This window comes from Hydra vulgaris, chromosome 12, assembly GCF_038396675.1.
Source record: "Hydra vulgaris chromosome 12, alternate assembly HydraT2T_AEP".
In the NCBI taxonomy this organism is placed as follows: Eukaryota; Metazoa; Cnidaria; class Hydrozoa; order Anthoathecata; family Hydridae; genus Hydra; species Hydra vulgaris.
Genome location: NC_088931.1, coordinates 52,216,449 through 52,237,074, shown reverse-complemented (window position 1 = coordinate 52,237,074; position 20,626 = coordinate 52,216,449). Strand labels below are relative to the sequence as shown.

General features: G+C 28.9%; 1 protein-coding gene across 1 annotated transcript in view; it reads left to right on the top strand.

The window, feature by feature from the left end:
- The window catches only part of LOC100207141 (probable sphingosine-1-phosphate phosphatase), a 51,322-nt gene extending 44,466 nt beyond the window's left edge, over positions 1-6,856 (top strand). The window contains exon 13 of the mRNA XM_065813652.1: positions 6,142-6,856. Coding sequence (XP_065669724.1) covers positions 6,142-6,315 — 174 coding nt within the window. The 3' untranslated portion in view covers positions 6,316-6,856. The remainder of the gene's footprint in view (positions 1-6,141) is intronic.
- The last annotated feature ends 13,770 nt before the right edge of the window (positions 6,857-20,626 follow it).

The following is a 20,626-nucleotide window of genomic DNA, read 5'->3' as shown; positions in this document are numbered from 1 at the left end:
TTTAACCGTTGTTAGAAATGTTAGAACTGATGAACTTAGCACTTTTTTATTGGTTGATACGACAACATATTGATTTTAAAAATGTTTTGTTAAATAATCTCAGGGTTTTTTCAGTTTCACTAATAACATATATGATTGAAAAAGCAATTAATGTTCAATCTATTGCACTTTATGATGGTATTCCTTTATTTCTTGTTAAAATTTTTGAGAATTTACATTTTGAAACATTTCATTGTGGAATAAAAGGTTTTATAAAAAGTTTGTGTAAAAATCGTATAAATATTGTTGATTCTTTGTCAAAGTTTGAGAAAATACTACATTTTTTAAATGTCATGGAAATAGATCATAAAAAAAACATTATTTAGCAACAAATATCAGTTATGTCTGCAAAGCTTATTGGAAAAAAAAAAAAAAAAGAATCAGATACAACTATATGTAGTTATGAATATTTTTCAACATCATGCTTTATACAATAAACTAAGAAACGATTTTCAATTGCCATCAGTTAGTACTTTGACACGCATAACATCAAAAGTTTGCAAAATTGATGATGCTAGTTTCTTAGAATGAGTTTTCAAAAACATTGAAGAAAAACAAAAAATTTGTATAATTATTCATGATGAAGTATATGTCAAAAAAATGATGCTTTGCCATAGTGGAACATTGTTTGGTAAATCTTTAGATGATCCATCATTAATGGCTAAAACTGTGTTGAGAATTATGATATGTCTCAAAGGTGGTCCTAAATTTCTGTATAAGGTGGTTCCAATTTCAAAATTAAGTTCAAATTTTCTGTTTGAACATTAAACTCCAGCATAAAACTTATAAAATCATAATCTGGCGATAGAAAAGTTGTTATCTGTGATAATAATTGTGTAAAACAAGCATTTTTAAAATTATATCGTACTATTCCGGAAAAACCTTGGAAAATGGAAGATGGGATGTGTTTAATGTTTGACTTTGTTTATCTTTTGAAAAACATTAGGAATCTATGGCTTACAGAAAAAACTGGGGAACTAGTGTACAGTGATAATATACTAGTGTACAGTAATAATGGTATTCAAAGAACAGCTAAATGGGAGCACCTTAAATGCTTATATCAATTAGAATCAGAAAAGTTAGTCAAATTGTCAAACTTGAATGAAATTACAATAGCTCCCAAGCCAATTGAACGACAAAATATATCTACTTGCCTTAAAATTTTTTCGGATAAGACATATCATGCCTTGCTGACCTATTCTCAAATAATTTCAAAATCTAAGGATACTGCAATATTTATAAATAAAGTAATAACCTGGTGGAAAATTTTGAATGTGAAAGGTCGTGGAGCTGATGTAAGACACAATGATCCACTAGAAGCTCCTATTTGTAGTCCTTATGATTGCCGTCCTAATACTCTACTTCAGTTTAATGGCTCTTGAAATGTGTCTTGAAATGTAAAAATGGCAAAAGAGTGAAGCAGTTATTTAATGATACTGCAAAATCAATTCACCATACTTGCTATGGTATTGTTGAGCTATGTAAATATTTATTAGCAACAAGTCATGGTTACGTTCCGGGTATGTTTACAAGTGACCACATAGAAAAAGAATTTAGGAAATTGAAACAAGGTTCCGGGCTGCCTACTTTACAAATGCTTAACAAACTATAGAAAAATTGCATATAAATCACGCATCACTGTTGTTATCTTTAAATATTGACATAGACTCTTTTGATTTTAGTTCAGGTCATGAGTCTGCTTCTTGTACATATATTTTATGTGAAGCAGGTAGTGAAATATTTGACAATTTAGAAAAACTAGAGTTATCAATTTCTGATACTACCAAAATGCCTCTGATTTATATTGCCGGTTATGTATGTAGAAATGAATATAATGAAAATGATTTGTTCAATCAAACATTACTTTATTATGAAAAGTTTGGTGAGTACCATAAGTCTATAAATCGTGATGGTCTCAAAATTCCACCTGACAATGTTTGCCAATGGGGTTTTTTTTGCTTAGTCTTATTCCATTCGATAAAAGAGAAAGTCATAAGTGACATCTTTTTGCTGGTTTCTGAATTTTACTATTTTGAAATTAATCAAAAACATTGCAACACACTTGCTAATATATTTTAAACAATTTTTGTGCACAAATTACACCAAGATCTAATAAAAAACCTACATTAAAAGTTTTAAAGTTATCATAAATTTGTTTAGAAAAGAATAATTTGTATCTGTTGTTATTAAAATATATGCAAATATTTTCTTTGTTTTAATTTTTTTTTAAATTTAACTAATTAAACTCAATAACAGTCATATTTTGACTCCAAAATATAATTTTATAGCTGATAATCCGTAAAAATAATAGGCCCCCAGTCACGGCTTACAGTTGCACGATGAATAGGCCTTCAATATAGATTGCCTTGAGTCATTCAGATCAACTGCCTCCTTCAAAAAAGAGTAGAACTGACCCTGAATTGTATGATTTGCTGGCAAACTTTAAAACAGCTGCCACTCCATTGTCTAAGGCTGGCAGTAATGACACAAAATATGAATTTGACAAATACTTGGCTCTGCCTGTGACAGGGTGTGATGCATTGTAACATAAGCTTCCGATGATCACATTGATTGCTAGAAAGTTATTAGCTATTCCTGCTACAAGTACTGCTAGTGAAAGAGTCTTTTCAGTGTGTGGGGTGATAATGAATAATCGCAGGGCTTGTCTAAACCTGGAAACATTAGAAATGCTGATATTTCTCAAATATAACATGCAGCCCTGATTAATAGACTGACAGTAAGCTACTTAAGCTACCTGTGTTCAAAAAGTTACTGCTTTTATGTTTTGCACACTTTAACTGCAGCGTTTTGTTTTTTGAACTTTTGAAGTTGCAGTAGTTAAAGTTGCAAATTAATTTGTGATGCTTAAACTACTTGATATTACTTTTATATTTGATATTGATATTTATTGATTTTTACTTGATATTGTTTTATCATTGTGAATGTAACTAATAAAACTAATTAAAAAAAACAGTTGTGTTGATACTGAACCGAACTATGGTTTTGAAGCAGTTTAGTAGTCAGTTTTTCTGAACTCTGTGGTAGCTCTCAGAGAGGCTGATTTCATCAACAGCTGTAAAGTATCAGAGTACTAACAGTGCCATATTTTGCATGGATAACGTCCCTGTACATACTTTTGGTGTGCATTATCGTCTTCAAAGTAACTTTTCTTTTGCTGGGTCTTTTGCAAAGTTCACCAGACCTATTTGCTCTGAGACCGATTTGAATTCAGCTGTCACATCTTGTAATTGTAGTGTTGTTGGTTATCTTCCTTTAATTTGTAAAGACTCTAATCCATATGCTTGGCCTGGGCATTTACACTCGTAAGAATTCAGCCATTTGTCGGGAAACTAGGTTTGAATACACATACTTTATTTTTTTATGTGCTTTTGTTTAGCACTACTTCACTCTATCACCTTTCGCTTTGTTCTATATTGCTATCCTTCCTCTCAAGACTGCACTCTTCTTGATGTTATTTCTGATCAAATTGACCAAGCCCTTTCTTTTTATCCTTCAGCCAATATAAAATGTTGTTGGTAACTTTAATGCTCATCACACTGAATGGCTTGGCTCTAGTGTCAGTGACTCTGCAGGCGTTTAGGCCTGCAAACTGTCTTTCTCAACCTCTCTAACTCAAATAGTCAACTTTCCAACTCGCTTTCCAAATCATCTCTAATAGTGGTTGCTTGCAGCCTTGTTGTTAAAAACAATGTTAAAAAAAAAATTGACACCACTCAATATCTCAAGTTGATCTTTGTTAGAAACTAATTATATCTTTATGAATTTTTTTGTTTTCATTATAAAGTTACATAAAAAGCAACCTTTCCTGACTAGTTAATTTTCCTTTTTGATACCATGTTTTATGTTTTTATAGCGAAATTATTATTTTTTATATCATCAATAATGTTTACTTTTTTGAACTCATTTGACATTTAGAACTAGGGTTAAGACTATTGTAATTGTAATTGTAAAAATTAAATACAATTACACATTACAATACAATAGTATTGTATTGTAATATTACAGAAATAATTAAAAAAATTTATTTTGGTATTGTATTGCTATGATGAAAAACAATTACAATAAGTATTGTATTGTTTTTTTTCTAACAATACAATAAAATTGGAGAACTATTGTATTGTACTATTATAATGAAATAAAATTACAATAACTATTGTATTGTTTTGATGAATACAATTACAATAACTATTGTAGTGAATTACTTTACATTAAAGTAGAAAAGCTAACGTATTTTAACGTATTTATATTAATCTCTGACGAACTTACTATTATTTTTGCTATTTTTTTTTTACGGATTTGCAATATATTGCAAATTTTATTTTTTACTTATTTAGATTTCGCATCACCTATATTGTTATGTATTTCTAAGCTCTAAATGGCTGCAAAATATTGCCTGACTGATGATAGCCTTACTATTATGAAAAATAACATTCATAAATTATTTTATTCAACCCTTTTATTTTTTCCTCTTGATTTTAATGCTGCAAAGGAACTTAAAATATATATGAAAATTAACTTTAGTAACACAAGCAGTTAAACATAATAATTCTTCTTAAATAAAAATGTTAATGACTTTTATTACAATAACAATATATTATTATTGTATTACAAAGACGAATTACAATACAATATTTATTGTTATTGTAGTGGGTCATTACAATACATTTTTTTTCAGATATTGTTATTGTTTTACAAAGATGAATTGTAATACAATATTTATTGTTATTGTATTACAGAATTACAATAGTTGTAAATCACAAGTATTGTTATTGTTTCTAAATAAAGTTAAAACAATAACAATAATTATTGTTATTGTTATTGTTTTTATTACAATTACAATAGTCCTAACCCTATTTAGAACGATCAAAGTTGATTGTTTTGATCATTTTAGCGGTTCTGTTTCCATTTTTACGGTCATTTTAAATAGCACAGATCTGCTTTTTAAAAAAGCCTGAATTCTTGCATTATATCAAAAGAAAATCATTCTGTTCAGTATTTTATTCCTTTGACTGCGGCTCTTCCGTTGAAGTTATGCGAGCAACGATCGTGCATTTAAAGTGATCTTCAAAACTGTGGCTTCAACGCTAAAAGATCGGTTTCAGTAATTTATAAATGGTATCACTGAATGGTGCATAATTTTTTTTTCTTTTGATAAATTATTTATAAATGTTTTACTGTGAAAACGAGTGATCGTTTTGGTTTTTTTTAGTTTAGAATTTTTCTAAACATCTTTTAACTTTATTGTGCAGTCAATGGGTTAAGAATATTCTTGTAATTCATTGAGCAAAAATTCATTATATATCAACTATGGGACGTGGTAAAACATGGAACAGATTTTGAGGACATGTATAGGTATTTCGAGATCAATGATTGAACAATTCTGAAATAGCTTAAAGATTGGGTTTTTCCCATAAGAAAGTCACACTTAAATTCTACTAATTTGTTTAGCAATTAATAAATTTATTTATTACTCAGCTGAATCTTTTTGCTGGCGCACCAAAAATTAATTACTAGATATCTTTTAATTTATTTAAGTTGCTTTCTTTTCTAACTCAGTAAAATTATTTTCTAAAACTAAAATTTTTAGACTTAAAAAGTTTAGATCTCAAAAACTCTCTGGAAAATATATGATTACATATTGAACATCAATATGTGTTATTTTTTTTGTCGCCAATGTACTTTTGTAAACATTACAATACAAGTTGCTCATAAAATACCAAATAACCTTTAAATAATAGTACATCTAGATTTTGTTCAAATTCCATGTCATTGTCTCGTTATTTAAACTTATGCCTGGTGAACAGGCCGATTTACGAAGTTCAACTTAAAACGACAAAATAATAGAAACGGTTTGTTAAAAATAAAAAAATAGCCTTTCAGGCTATGTATTTCTAATGGCTATGCCTTTTCTGATACCCTTCTGTTTTTTCGGCGAAAATACAGAATGTTAGGCTGGTGTATTTTGAATGTAGTTAGGGCTGTAGGGACAAGTTTTATTAAAAACTTGTTAAAAATTAGTTGATATAATTATCATTTTTCCTAAACAATTATTTAATAGATTTTCAATTTATATTCATTTAGAAGAAAGAAAACGACGACGATCAAGATGTTCGGTTAAGAAATATTTCCCAACTAAAGCAACAAGAACCTTGGAATATAAGTCACGTCGTGCGTTTTTTTAATTACATTGGTCTTGGTTTTGTAGTATACTATGGTAACCCAGTTTTATATCAGTATTTGGGTCTCGTGTTATAGTTTGTAATGGTTTCTAAGAACAACAATAGAAAAAAATTTTCTATTCGAAAACGAATTGATTGCAGCTTTAGTTTTGTAGCAATTTGCAGGTGATATTTATTTTCTCATCGTCTGAAAGGCACGTTGTCTTTTTTTAAATACTTTATCAAAGTTTGAAATAATCAGCAGGCATTTCAACGATTTTATAGAATTACGAGTATGTGTGCGCGCGCGTGTGTGAATGAAATAAAAAAAGACTTTGTATATGTTCATATAATAGAGTATGTATGTGTTAGATTCACAGATAGTGATATTTCCTAATTTTTTAATGTTTAAGTCTATTCAAATTAATTTAAAAATCTTAATTTTATATTTGAAATATTTTGATTTTCAAAAAGCAATATTTTATCTTTGTATTTGGATAAGATTTTGTTAAAAATGACCTTCAATTTATTATATTCCAATCGTTTTGTTTATATATTCTTTTTACTATAAAGTATATAATATTTTAATTTTTTTCAATATATTTAGCGCATTTTTTGAATTATCATTTTCCAATAACACCTATTATTATCTATAGTTATATATATATATATATATATATATATATATATATATATATATATATATATATATATATATATATATATATATATATATATATATATTTTGTAATGCCTTTTTCTTATTTAAGTATATATGTGTGTTTTAAGTATATATGTATATATGTGTGTTTTAAAAAATACATATAGAATATATGTATTTCATATATAGAGAGAGAAGATGTATACATATATACAGGGGATATTGTATTTAAATAGTTTCCAGTTGGTTTTTTTTTTTTAAATGGGGGAAATTTTAAATTTTGATTAAGTTATAATTCAAAATCAACTAAAATATTGCTGAGCATTGCCAATAGCAAAATTCTATCAAGACATTCTTTTAAAGCAAAGAATTCTAATTATTTTAATAGTGTCTGTTTTACGTTTTTATAAAACTTATTAAGATTATTTAAATTATGTACGTAACAGTCCTGTAGCACATCAGTTACTTGTTGCGGTTAACAATCCTCGAGTTTCGTCTTAAAGTTTATTGGCGTCTAAACTTGATTTTTAGTAAAAAATTTCAAAAAACACAAATCTGCACCCTACATCACCAAGTTTTCTGAAATTTGGCACAAATGTTTATAGACATAACTTAGGAAAGACTTTAAATTTTTTTTATAACATTCTTATCCGCTTAGATTTACAGCAACTTAAAGTTTGTTGGATTTTGACTGAAAAGTGCCAAAAATGTTTCCGTTTATTATTACCCTTATATGGATGACTTAGCGCCAAATCAGCCTATAACGAATATGTTGAAATGAGATCATTTGACGCAAAGTTTAACAAAAGTCTTTAACAAAAGCCATTAAATCGAAAAAATTAAAAGTAATTGCAGTTCTGTGCATTTTAACTAAAGTATTTTGGTGTTTGCAAAGAAACACTACATAAATCATTTTTTAATATAAACTAATTTTTTTCAACTTTGTTATGTAGGCTGGTTTGGCGCTTAACCATCCATATGGTGCTTTTAGTAATGCCGTGATTTTAAAACTTGGTACCAAAAGAGCTAAAAACCGAAAACTTTAGTTTAGTATCTCTCAAAGCAAGGTAATGTAGTTTATTCTAGGATTCATAAAATGTACCTAATAATGACAATAAAAAAGGGCATTGAAATTTATAGCTAGTGATCGACCGAAACCGAAAGTACCGAAATTTCGGTTCAGTGAAGCCGTAGCCGAAATTTAAAAAAAAATGTTATAAATCCCTGAACCTTTCGTGATCACCGAGTTAAAGCAAAAAAAACTATTTAACATATATCTAAACAATCACCATGTAACATAATTTGATAAAAACTATAATATGTCAAGACATTTCAATTTTTAAAGTTAATAATTGAAATATTTTCTCTGCAGAATAAAATTCTTTTCATGTTTTCTGGCAAAAGTCTCTTTCATTTGAAAGAACGTCTCCAGCAGTTAAAAACAACCTTTCAACTTCGGTAGATGTTGGTGGAGGTGTAAGGAATCTCTTTGCTACTTTTGCCAAACTAAACTTTGCTTTTAATGTTGTTTTCTCTTCATACCCTTTCCAAAACTCTAAACAGCATGAAGATGTTGGGCTTTCTAAGTAATCGTTTAAAACTTCCTTTGCGGATCTTGTACTTTGTGACTGTGCAATAATATTTTGCATCGTTGAAGAAAACTCAGTTTTCTCAATAGACGTAATTTTCATTACAGGAATAGTTTCATTTTGGCTCAAATTGGAGCTGTCTAATTCCAAAAAAACTTGTTTTTTAGCAGCTTGAAAGGCTGCTTGGGATCTAAAGAAGTGGTGCTTGAGTTTGGGATCAAGAAGTGCTGCTATTGCAAAATAATCAATGGTTTCTAAGTCAAAAATACGTGCCTCCATTGCTTTCTTCAAAGCATTTTTTTCATGCCCATTATTTCTCGTCATCAGAGGGAACTTCAAATGACTTCAGAATAGTTGTCACAATTGGAATGCACGCGCTGATACAAGCATCGTTTCCAGAGAGCAATTTGGTGGCTTCTTCGAAAAATCGCTAAGATGTTTACCAGCTTTTCACACAGGTTCCAATCCTGTGCAGTGAACTCAATGCCGCTGGAAGGACGGATTAGCAATGTGGTAGCAATTGCAGATTTCAAGTACAGAATTCTTTCAAGCATGTAATAAGTTGAATTCCAGCGTGTTAGGACATCATTTTTGAGCCCGAGCCTGTCAAAATTGTTCATTTGAACCTCTTGTTGTTTGTAAAGCTCAGCAAAGAAGGAGTTTGAAAAAAAGGCACGAGTGCAAAGCTTTCGACATTTTTCTATCAAGCTTACAGCGCTCTGGAGTGAAAAAAGTTCTTTTTTAGTTACTAGTTAAAGTGAATAATTTTGACACCCCACAGACTTGTATATACGCTGTGGATCTTTGAAAGCTGCTTTTATATTTGCAGCATTGTCTCTTAAGCAGACTGTGATCTTGTCTCCCCGACTTACAATCAACCGAGGCTGTAAGTCAAGAATAATCATTTTTGAGATATTGTCAACCCAGCCAGGCATTGTAAATTGCAACATTTTAGTCCTCTACCGTTTTGATCTGATAAGGGTATTGTTCTTTTTTTAACTGTAATAGGCTCAAGTTGATCTGAAGTTGGTATATTTTCTGGACTGCCGGTAGTTGTGAGTATTGCATTTTCAGTCAGGAGATTTTTAGAGTAAGCTGTGGGTGTCGAATTCTTAAATGTGATGAAAGTCCGCTAAGTGATTGAAGTTTTGGATTCAAATTGCAAGTATTGCAAGTTGCGTATTTGGAATCACTGGCTGTTTTGGTAAAATGATTCCACAAATAGCTTTTCTTTAACTTATTTTCCATTGTAAAATTTAGTACTGAGAAACTTTTGATGAAATTATTGATTTTGGTTGCTTCACTTAAATGTTAATTTATTTAAAGAATGATTTGAGAATAGTAACTTGAAGCTATTATGTAACGTGATTTCAATTAAAATTTCTACAATTGTTATAATTAAAAATTGATTTACTAACGAACGATTACAATTAGGAAATTGTCATGATCCCACTCTAAATTAAAAAAAAGTTATCTAAACTTAAAAAAAATCTCATAAAAGTTTCGGTTCATTTCGGTAGCGGTTTGGACCGAAATTTTGACAGAAACAGGAAAAGTAAAAAATTGTTGAAGCAGAAATTTCGGGTTCGGTTCGGAAATTTCGGGTATGGCTTCACTGAACCGAAATTTCGGTACTTTCGGTTTCGGCTCAAACTTTGGTTTCGGTCGATCACTACTATATATTGTTATATCTCATTCAAAAGAAAAATGAGTTGTAGGAATATATTATTTCACTTGAAATACTAACAAGCAATTTATTTTCATAAAATCTAAAAATAAATCTCGCAAAAGCAATTTGAAATTGCGCGCTAATTTAACTTTGAACGATAACTACAACCCAACATATCGCTTTATTAAAACAAAATAGGAAAATTAAAAAAAAAAACTAATGACCTATTTTTAAAATGAATTTTATTTAAAAATTTGCATCATTTCTGCAATGATAAAAACATTAAAATGATTCGGTTTTTTCGAAAACAAAATTTTTATTTAGCCTACAGATAAATAAGATTAAAACCTTAAGAAAAAAAGAATAATACACTACCAGCAAAGTTAGTGGATGGGAATGAAAATAATGATGTTTCAATTTTCAAATGAGCTCTGTATGGTTGAAACATTAATTACACTTTACCTTAAGTTAAGTGAGAAAAGGGCTAGCTTCTGAGTAACTTGCTTTGAAGGGCCTTTTTAATTGTTATCATTGTTAAATTTATTTATAAATTTTAAAGTAACCATTTTGGTTTTAATTATAGCTTTACTTCCTTGAGGCAAATTCTTGGCAATTTTTACAAAAACCAAAAGCATAATTTAATATTTTTATAATCCTATATAAAGGAGATTGTTTTCTATGAAATGATTACATAAAAAAAATTAAATTTTTAATAAGAAAACTAATTTTTATGGAAATGCCTACTAAAGAACAGAAGACTGTTATGGCTAATTTCATTTTGAAAAACAAAGAGAAAATGATCGGTTCTTTTTCTCTATTATGCAACAATCAAGATCGAAAAGAAAAATGGCAAGAAGATAGAAATCTTCTTGTAGATCACGGTCTTTCTTCCACCGTCTCAGTTGAACAGATTCGGACAACTGAATGGCAAAACCTGAGAAAATCAACAATGGATAAGTTTAAAAAACTCAGCAAATCTGGTGCTGAAGGTGGTCAACTATCCGATTATGAATGCACTGTGATGGAGATGATTGGGAAAGAATCAGCGCATATTCTCCCAGTTAATGTTGATGACATGAGAGTTGGAAAGAAAGTATTGACCAAAAAAATTGCCGGCAATGCCGTTCTAAATGAAAATATTTCTTTAAATAATTTTGTAGATATCCCAGACCCAGGTAGTTTTGTATCATATTTAAAAATCAATAAATGTTTTCTTAGACGTTTTAAAAAGTTATTTGAATCAGTTATAACAGTTGTTGATAAAAGTTCTAAATAAAAACTGCAAAGTAGATGTTAAAGTTGTACGGTGGTTGATAAATGCAACATATATATAAAATTAAAATTTTCAATGTTTTTATTTTAAGTTAAAACAAACTCTACTTAATAGAAATCTCAATTGGGCAAGACGCTAGCTCATCAAGCTCTTGCATTGTTGTTCAAGTTAATCCAGCCTATAGCCTAGAGTCTGTCTCTAAAACGTCTTTCGAAACAGTTCCAAAGTCTTTAGCTGTAAGATCGATTGCCCAGAATATACCAGCTATATTTACAAGTATCTCTAAACGTTCTGTAAGAGGTTTATTTTACAATAATCATTTAACCTTTGCTATAATAATTTATTACTGTATCTTCCCAGTTAATGTAGTCCCAGTTAATAACAATCTAGTTTGGGTTAAGTAGTCACTAAAATATTAGTGTAACTTTTTAATTTATTAAATACTTTTCATTAATTGATATTATCATATGCATGCAAAAATTTATTTAAAATTGTAAACGTCATAAAACATAATGTAAGTCTCCACTTTCACTTTTTTTTTTGAAAGCAGAGTCCTGCAAAACGACCGGCATCATCATCATCTAACATCTTTTCGGATATTGAGTACGGCACATTAAAGCTAAAATCAAGCAGCAACTGGATAGGTTAAATAAAGAGGCTGAGTACAGAGCTGAACGTTATCTGATGGAGAAAATTCAATCAAGGCGGAAACGGAAAAAGTTATTCTTGAGCAATAACTTCTCCGAGCTCAGATCCAGTCTTTTACGCCTCAAGACGCCCAAACATCCGAACCAAACACTTTCAGTTTTAATGAACCGTAAAAAATTTTTTAATAAAGTTTTATTACGGAACTTTATTAAATTGTTGCAGCAAGCACCATTTAAACCGACAAGAAATTGTTGCAGCAAGCATCATTTAAACCGACAAAAAATTATTGCCTAAACAAGTTTAAAATTTTTTTTATTTTTATTAAGGAATATTTTATGTACTAACTTTAGATTGAAAAACATGCAAAATTTGAGAGCTGCTGATTAGTGGCTAAAGAATATTTCAATATAAGTTACTCAAATCAGGGGCAGGTGAAAATTAGGCAAATGTCGAAACTCCTCAATTCCGACCTTCCTGAACAGGACAAAAATAAGTAAATATAAAATTTTCTAGATGTTATATTATATAAGACAGCTTTTTACTTTCCATTCCAATACCAATGGTATCAAGAAAAACGACGCTCCAAGTATACGGCTACTTTCTTAGAAATTAAGCTTTATATTCCATAGGGTTGAACTTGGTTATCAGCTGTCCAATATAATGTAAATCTAATAACCTAATAAGATATTAACAAGTCAGTTAAAAAACTGCAGTATTTGATCCCTGCGAGTCCCTGATTGAATTTCAGCTTGAGTATTGTCTCTAGCTTGAAAGGGCAAAGTTGTAGCAGGTAAAACTGGAAGATCTTCTCCCTTACCACCAACTTTAAGGCATATGTTGTGAATTATACAAGCACACACAACAAGTTTTGCAGCATTTTCTACTTTAAAAAATCGAATTGGTACTTGCAGAAAGTAAAACCTGTTTTTCAAAACATCGCTCGAAAACATTTCTGGTTTTTCGGTGCGCATTATTGAACCGACGCTTGGAGGCTGTTTAGTTGTCACTGTAAGGTGTGATAAGTCAGTTGTTGCAGGGGTAGCCATGGTCACCTAAGACAATTGCTCCAGGAAAAATTTGCTTATCCCGGGCCTCAAAAGCATCCCAAAGTGCTGATTGACGTAACACCGAAAATAAGAAATCTAAATTTTTTCTATGAAAAATTCTATCCTATGAGAATAGTTATATCAAATATCGGCACTCCTAATTATGGAGTTTCGAACTACGAAAGAGAAAATACAACCTGTCTTAAACAAAAACCAAACACGTCTGAAAAATTCTTTTGATTTTATTAATAAAGCAAGTTCATAGGAGATTGACAAAAACGAGGTCCAAGTTTCATTTTATGAAGCAAACTTTTATCCATCAATACCACTAAAGGAAGCCACTTTAATTATTATAAACCAATTAAATAAAGATGATTTCTACAAATATTCTACTAAGCTTACTATAACTGAAACAAGACAACTCATAGACCTTTGTTTACACCGTTGTTATTTCCGTTAAAACAACAAAAACCATGAGCTTGAGAATTCTGGTCCTTTAGGTCTTTCATTCATGGTCGTACTTGCAGAATCATTTTTACAACATCATGAACAAAACGCTTTCAAAATTTCAACGAAAGTAAATCTTTCTCTTGACCTAAAATCCTATCTAAGATTTTTCGACGATAGTCACGCTAGATTTTCCAACACTCGAGAAGCAGAACAATTCCTAATTATCTTAAACAAACAACACCCTACAATACAATATACGATCGAAACTGAAAGCGAAAATAGAACTCTAAACTTCCTTGATTTAACCATAATAAATAATATCAAAGGAAAATACGAGTTTAAAGTTTACAGAAAGGAAGCCATTACTAATATCTAAATTAAACCTCACTCAAATCATGACCCTAAGATTCTAAACGCAATATTTAAAGGTTACGTTCACAGGGCTTAATCTGTATGCAGTAATTTATATTTACATGATGAGATTAGTTTCCTTATTCAAATGTTTAACTAAAATACTTATGCCAACTTAAACGGATTGCAAATTTAATTGGAAATAAACGGTCCCTAAAAATAAACAAAATTTAATCAGACTCTCTTAACCTCCCTACTGTATCGATACCGTGGATACCATCACTATCTCCGAAACTAAGGAAAATATTTCGAAAAGCTGGCTATAGAGTAGTCTTCAAATCAAATCCAAATATAAGAACGTTACTTACGTCAAAAAACAAAACTAAACTGCTAATAATAGTCAACCCGGAACTTATTTGAATGAATGTAAATGCTCAAAGAGATACGTGGGCAAAACTAAACTTCAAATTACGACTCGAACACAGCAACATCTAAAAAGTTTAAACAAGGGGAAACATTATCAGTCTGCAATAGCCACCCATAATAAGTTTTGCTCACAAGAAGTAAAGTAGGAAAACGTAAAAACAATTAAAGTTGAAACAAAAAAATTTGATCGAAAAGTGCGCGAAGCTCTTAAAATACAGAGGTTGCAATGTTCACCTTTACATGGCGGAATTAATTTAGATAACAGGTAGTTTGTGAAAACTAAATTTTGGACTCCGTTTTTTACATTTTTACGTAAGCAAGAAAGAAGCCATTCAGTTTCTGACGTCAGTTAATTTTAAACTGTTTCTAACGTTACAAAAAAATTTTTTGTATAAATATTTTACGAGCTGATGATGCTGATAACCATAATCCAGCGAAAATTTCTAATAACAAACTATTAATTGTATTAAGAGAATTCGTATTAATTGATGTTTTCTTACTAATATAACATATACTCTAATACACGATGTCAACACTAAAGATATATATATACATTTATACATTAAAAATTATATATAAAAGGTTGATTATCTTTATCAAAACTATTGCAATGTCTTTGAATTCTAAATAAAAATTATTCTTTATAATTAAAAAATTGAAATCTAAGAACAAAACACAATCGGTTTTTACCTGTCGAGGTTGTTTGTTGGTGACACTTTTTTGAAAATCCAAGAAATCTTCAACATCTGACTCTGACTCAGAATTGTTTATTTTACATGCTTGAAGTTTGTTATACACTTTTTTTGTTTTTTCTGTTTGTTTGTTTTTGTTTGAAGTTTTTTATAAACTATTAAAGAACTTTTATGCAGAAAATACAAGAGTTTAGTTATTCATTAGCCTTTTATTTTTTACTAAGAATTGAAATATGGCAAATGAAGAAACAAACAAGAAATATAATTTGACTCAGATATCTTTTCAAAAGGTATCTGAGTCAAGTTATATTTTTTGTTTGTCTCTTTATTTGTCAAATTCCAGTGCAAAAGATTCTTTTGCACTGACCAGATTCCTGAAATAGAATCAACAGATAAAGAATATAAAAGAAACTAACTAAAGAATATTTATAGACACAAGAAATAACATGCATTCTGTAGTTTTGTTTAGAAAAAAATAAATAGTTATAAAATATGTTATTCTTAAAGCATATGCTTGCTTATGCATACTTTACTATTTAATATTAAATATATGCTAATATTATAAAATAATATTTTCTATTAATATAAATAAAATAATATACTATTAATATTGTTTAATACTAATATTAATAATAACAAATATTTGTTAATACTTTAGAGAGATGCGCATCTCATTAAAGTATTTACAAATAGTATTTATTATAAAATAGTAAAGTATTTATTAACAAACACTAAAGAAACAAAAGACCTGAAACTCTACATACATAAGAATTTCTAAAAAGAGTTTTAAATTTTAAAAAATATGTATACGTACTCTTAGCAATTCGATTAGCAAAATGTTTAATATAATTTGCAGTTTAAAAAACCGTTTTACTTTTAAAATGACTTTATAAATTATTACATATTTTGAAAGTTTAAAATAAGTAAACCAAATACAAAATGATAATTATTTTCAGTTATTTACATATTTTCAATATCTTTGACATATTTTTACGTTTCTAACTGGATAAAATTCAATGTAAATGGCAATTTTACATACCTTTCTGGTATGTAAAATTGTAGCTTACATAATTGTTCAACTACTTTACACAAAAAATCACCGTAAATTATTTATAGGACTGTGTAACTTTACACTGTATTAAATGTAGCTACATTGTAGAAATTTATATTGTAAATTTGTTTTATAGGATAGGCCCCATGTATGAATGCAAAAAAAAATTGATTCGTAAGAATGTAATTGATAATACTTTTCTGCTTTATTGATTAGTTACGCTTTATTATTTATTTTTAAGTTTTTATATGTAAATATTTTTTGTAGTTTTAAGTATTTTTAAATATTAGTAATGAAACAAGTTAATTAGGTTACAAAAATAAATACTTTATCTAAACACAAACTACGTAATAAATTTTGTCAAAAATAAAAATATAACTATAATTCTACTAACAAAAAATTAAAAAATATACTAACTATAATTCAGCTTACAAGGTAACGGGTGATGCGGAAGTTATCGGACAAATCCTAACTTCATTATTTGAGCATAATAATTAGTTTTTGTGGTTTTATGCGTAAGCATAAACGTTCTATAAAATATAAACTTTATTATTTGAAACACAATTATTTAAAATGAGGTTAAATGCAGCTGAACGAGAATCTTTTCGAAAGCAACGTAAAATGTTTTTTGTAAATAAACCTAATATATAAAAAAAAAAAATTGTAAATCATTTTGAAAAGGAAGGATTTGCTCGAAGTACAATATACGATAACCTAAAAACACTTGAAACTGTTCAATCGTTTTCTGATAGAAAGCACCCTGGTCGTCCGACATCCTGGATTAGAGAAAAGAAAGCCGAATCAACGAGATTGTCAACAATCGAAAAGGGGTCAGTCAGAGAAAAATAGGTTTTAAATTCGGTGTAAATCAATCGACAATTGGTCGTCAGTTAAAAAAAATGAATATTAAATATAGAAAACGTGAAAAGACTCCAAAATACACTATAGAACAACAAATAAAGGCAAAGAAAAGGAGCAGGAAACTAGTTAACCAACTCTATAACACAAAATCGCTTCTAGTCATCGATGACGAAAAATACTTTTGTTTTGCAGGGGACAACATGCCTGGAAATTCTGGATACTACACAAACAACAAAAAGACATGCCCAGAAAGTGTTCGTTTTATAGGAATAGAGAAATTTCCAAAAAAATTATTAATGAGGATAGCCATATCTGACCGTGGTACGTCCGAGCCGTTGTTTCGCACTTCCAAGGCTGTAGCGATCAATTCATCAATCTATATTAATGAATGTTTAGAAAAACGACTTCTTTCATTTATTCACAAGTATCATGGAGACTTTAACTATTTATTTTTGGCCAGATTTAGCAAGTTCTCATTATTCTAAAGATTCTCTAAATTGGATGGACCAATATGTCTATTACGTTGATAAAGAATCTAATCCCCCAAATGTGCCTTAAGCACGACCAATTGAAAATTTTTGGGGACATTTGGCACAGAAGATTTTTGAGGGAGATTGGCAAGCTTCAACAGAGCAAGTTTTGATTGATCGCATTAAACTAAAACTACAAGAAATTGATTTAAACTTTTTACAGTGGCATATGAAAGGCGTCAGAGCAAAATTGAGATCAATTGCAGATGGTGGTGTTTTTCTATATAAAAAATAATATATTTTTATTAAAAGATAAATGCTTTATTTAAAAAAAATATAATAGTAGTTTGTTTTTTTATTTATAAGTAAGTTATTGACGTTTTTATTTTGTCCGATAACTTCCGCATCACCCGTTAATATAAAAAATTTTTTTTCTTAACAATGGTTAAGAAAAAAATTGTTAGTTCTACTATCCAAAGAATCGGATCCTAAATAATCTTCATCGTCACATAGAATTGTATTTCCAACCAGATGTAGTGGTATTTCAGGTGGGACAAATAGATTTAAAACTTCTAACGGCAATTTACTGGTTTTTTTACTTGTCAATTCTTGGTATGAGTTGATGATAGGATCTGATGTTACCAAAAGCATATTGAGCAAATCTATATTTGTAGAAATACGTGATTTTTTTTGTTGCATGATGCTCGCGGAATCTGAAAAAAAATCTTTATCGGGGGTTTCTTAAGACTCTTCCGGTAACTGTCCGATTGGAAGAAGGCGTGTTTTAATAACTTCCGTGCTATGTGCAAGCATTTTGTGCACAGTAAAAGGCATATAGACCACCAGTTTAGATTAAGACAAATTTGGTTTTAGAACAAATTCTTTATAATTAATATCATAGCCAGAGGAAAGTGTTCTTAACAAAATACTGAAATTTTTAATAAGAATACCATCTAAAAAGAAATATCATTTAACTCAACCTTTATAAAAAAGAAATACCTCACCACTTAACTCAACCTTTATAAAAAGAAAAACCTCACCACTTAACTAAACCATTATAAAAAAAATATCTCACCACTTAACTCAATCTGTATAAAAAGAATTATCTCACCACTTAACTTAACCTTTATAAAAAAAAAATTTCTCACCACTTAACTCAACCTTTACAAATAACCTGCGAGAAATTTTCGTTTTTAATAAGGTAAGAGTAGATTCGGTTTTTAATTCTTCCTAAAATTTTTGAAAAAACTCTAAGAAAAACTGAAAAAACTGAAATAGGGCAATAGTTTTTTAAGTTTGCATAATCCCCTGTCTTAAAGATTAGAGTTTTTTTTGCAATTTTTTATTTTATCTGGGAATGAACTTTTTGCAATGGATTCTGTACAGATTTTATAAAGAGTATCTGTTATAAAATTGTAGGAATCGATTACAACATTTGTGCTAATCGGACACGGTGATTCTAGCATAGGATTTTATTGTGAGCATGCGCATTAAACTAGCTTTTTAAAAAAACGGCGAAGCTGTTTTTTTAAAAAGCTAATTTAATGCGCATGAGGTTGATTTCTTTTTTAAATATATAATTAGTCTTCGCAATCAAAAAAAGAAGAAAAGTTTTTAAAATGTATAATTGATATGCTCTTCATTATATTAAAAAAAAAAGAAAACTCAAGTCGTAAAGAAAGAAAATTTTTTATTTGAAATAATTAAAATAATTAATCAAAATGTTTTTAGGTAAAATAAAGTACAGTAAAAGGAAAAAGTTATTCATTTTTACCAGTCATTTTTTAAAATCGAGATAGGGTAGAGCGGGGCATATCTGAGTGGGGCATAACACTACAATTATGCCTGAAGTCTTGCATCTCAGCTAAAAAAAATTTTTTTTTCAAAAATGTTTTTTGATAAAATATTTTAAATTATTGTGCTTTATTATTGTGAAAAAAAGATTAATTTTAGAAATATCAAAATACATTAAAAGTACTAAAACTGATGCGTTTTAGTTTTATAATTATAAGTTTGTGAAAAATAAAATTTGCGTATTTTCTTAAGCGCAACAACGACAAAAGATTTATCTTGAACTATTGCTAATTTGCTTTATTTATAAAATGTTTATATTATTCAGAGAGTATATTTTATCCTCTTTTTGAATCTGGTTTTAAAAAAATATCTGGAATTAAACTTTTTGAATAGTATTAATTTCAGTAAAATGTTTTTTGTGGTGCGTTTCGGAACAACAAGTTATTTATATAATTGACTATATTACTACCATTTCATGTAGCTGTTTACTGTTTGATGATTTTATTATTACTCTAAAGTATTATTTTCCTTATTTAGAAAAGCAATATTAGTAATCCAAAGAAATTCTTATTTTTATAACTTAACCTAATTATTAATAGTGTTTAATGTAAACAACGATGGTAAGAAATTATATATAAAAGATCAATCATCCAAAATGGGATGAAATGCAGTTTTAGCTGTGAGTAAAAAGGAACTTAGAACTAGAAAAGCTGCTGATATGGCATTTTTAAGTTTGCTCTACATTGGCATATTGCTAATAAGTGAGCCAGCTCATCAAAAATGTTACCAAATAGTTTCAGGATATTTTTTGTGTGATTCATGTGATTCATAATATTTTTTGTTTAATTTTGAATATAGAAGTAGTTACCAATTTAATAATATATAGGTTAGAGCAGAGCGAAGGTATTTTATAATAAAACACAAACTTTTTTTTTCCACATTTAGCTTTAGCAACATTTTAAGCTAAGTAACAGTTTAAAATTTAAAATACCAAGCAACAACAAAAAAAAAAGCAATCTAAATTCTAGCAATGATTATCTGCACCATCTAAAAATTAAATTTTGATTTTGAATTAAAAGGCCATAATCCTAATAAGTTATAAAAATATATACTTAGCTTTTAAGTTATAAAGGCATTTTAATTCAATATTTACATTGCTTAAAAGTTAGTTAAATTTTTATCAAGTTCCTTAATATCATTATCCTAGAAATAATATGAACTATTTATAATACTATGACACTTACAATGATCTGAAAAAAACTTTTAAAATTTCTGGCTTACTTCGATAGAAAGTAAGTAAATGCCAGTATCTATAAATTCAAGGTCTATAACTAGGTTAGGAATCGAATTGCATAATTCATGCAATGATTGATGCTATAAATAAATTTAAAAATATCAAATAAGCCAAATCAATTCATAAATTCAGG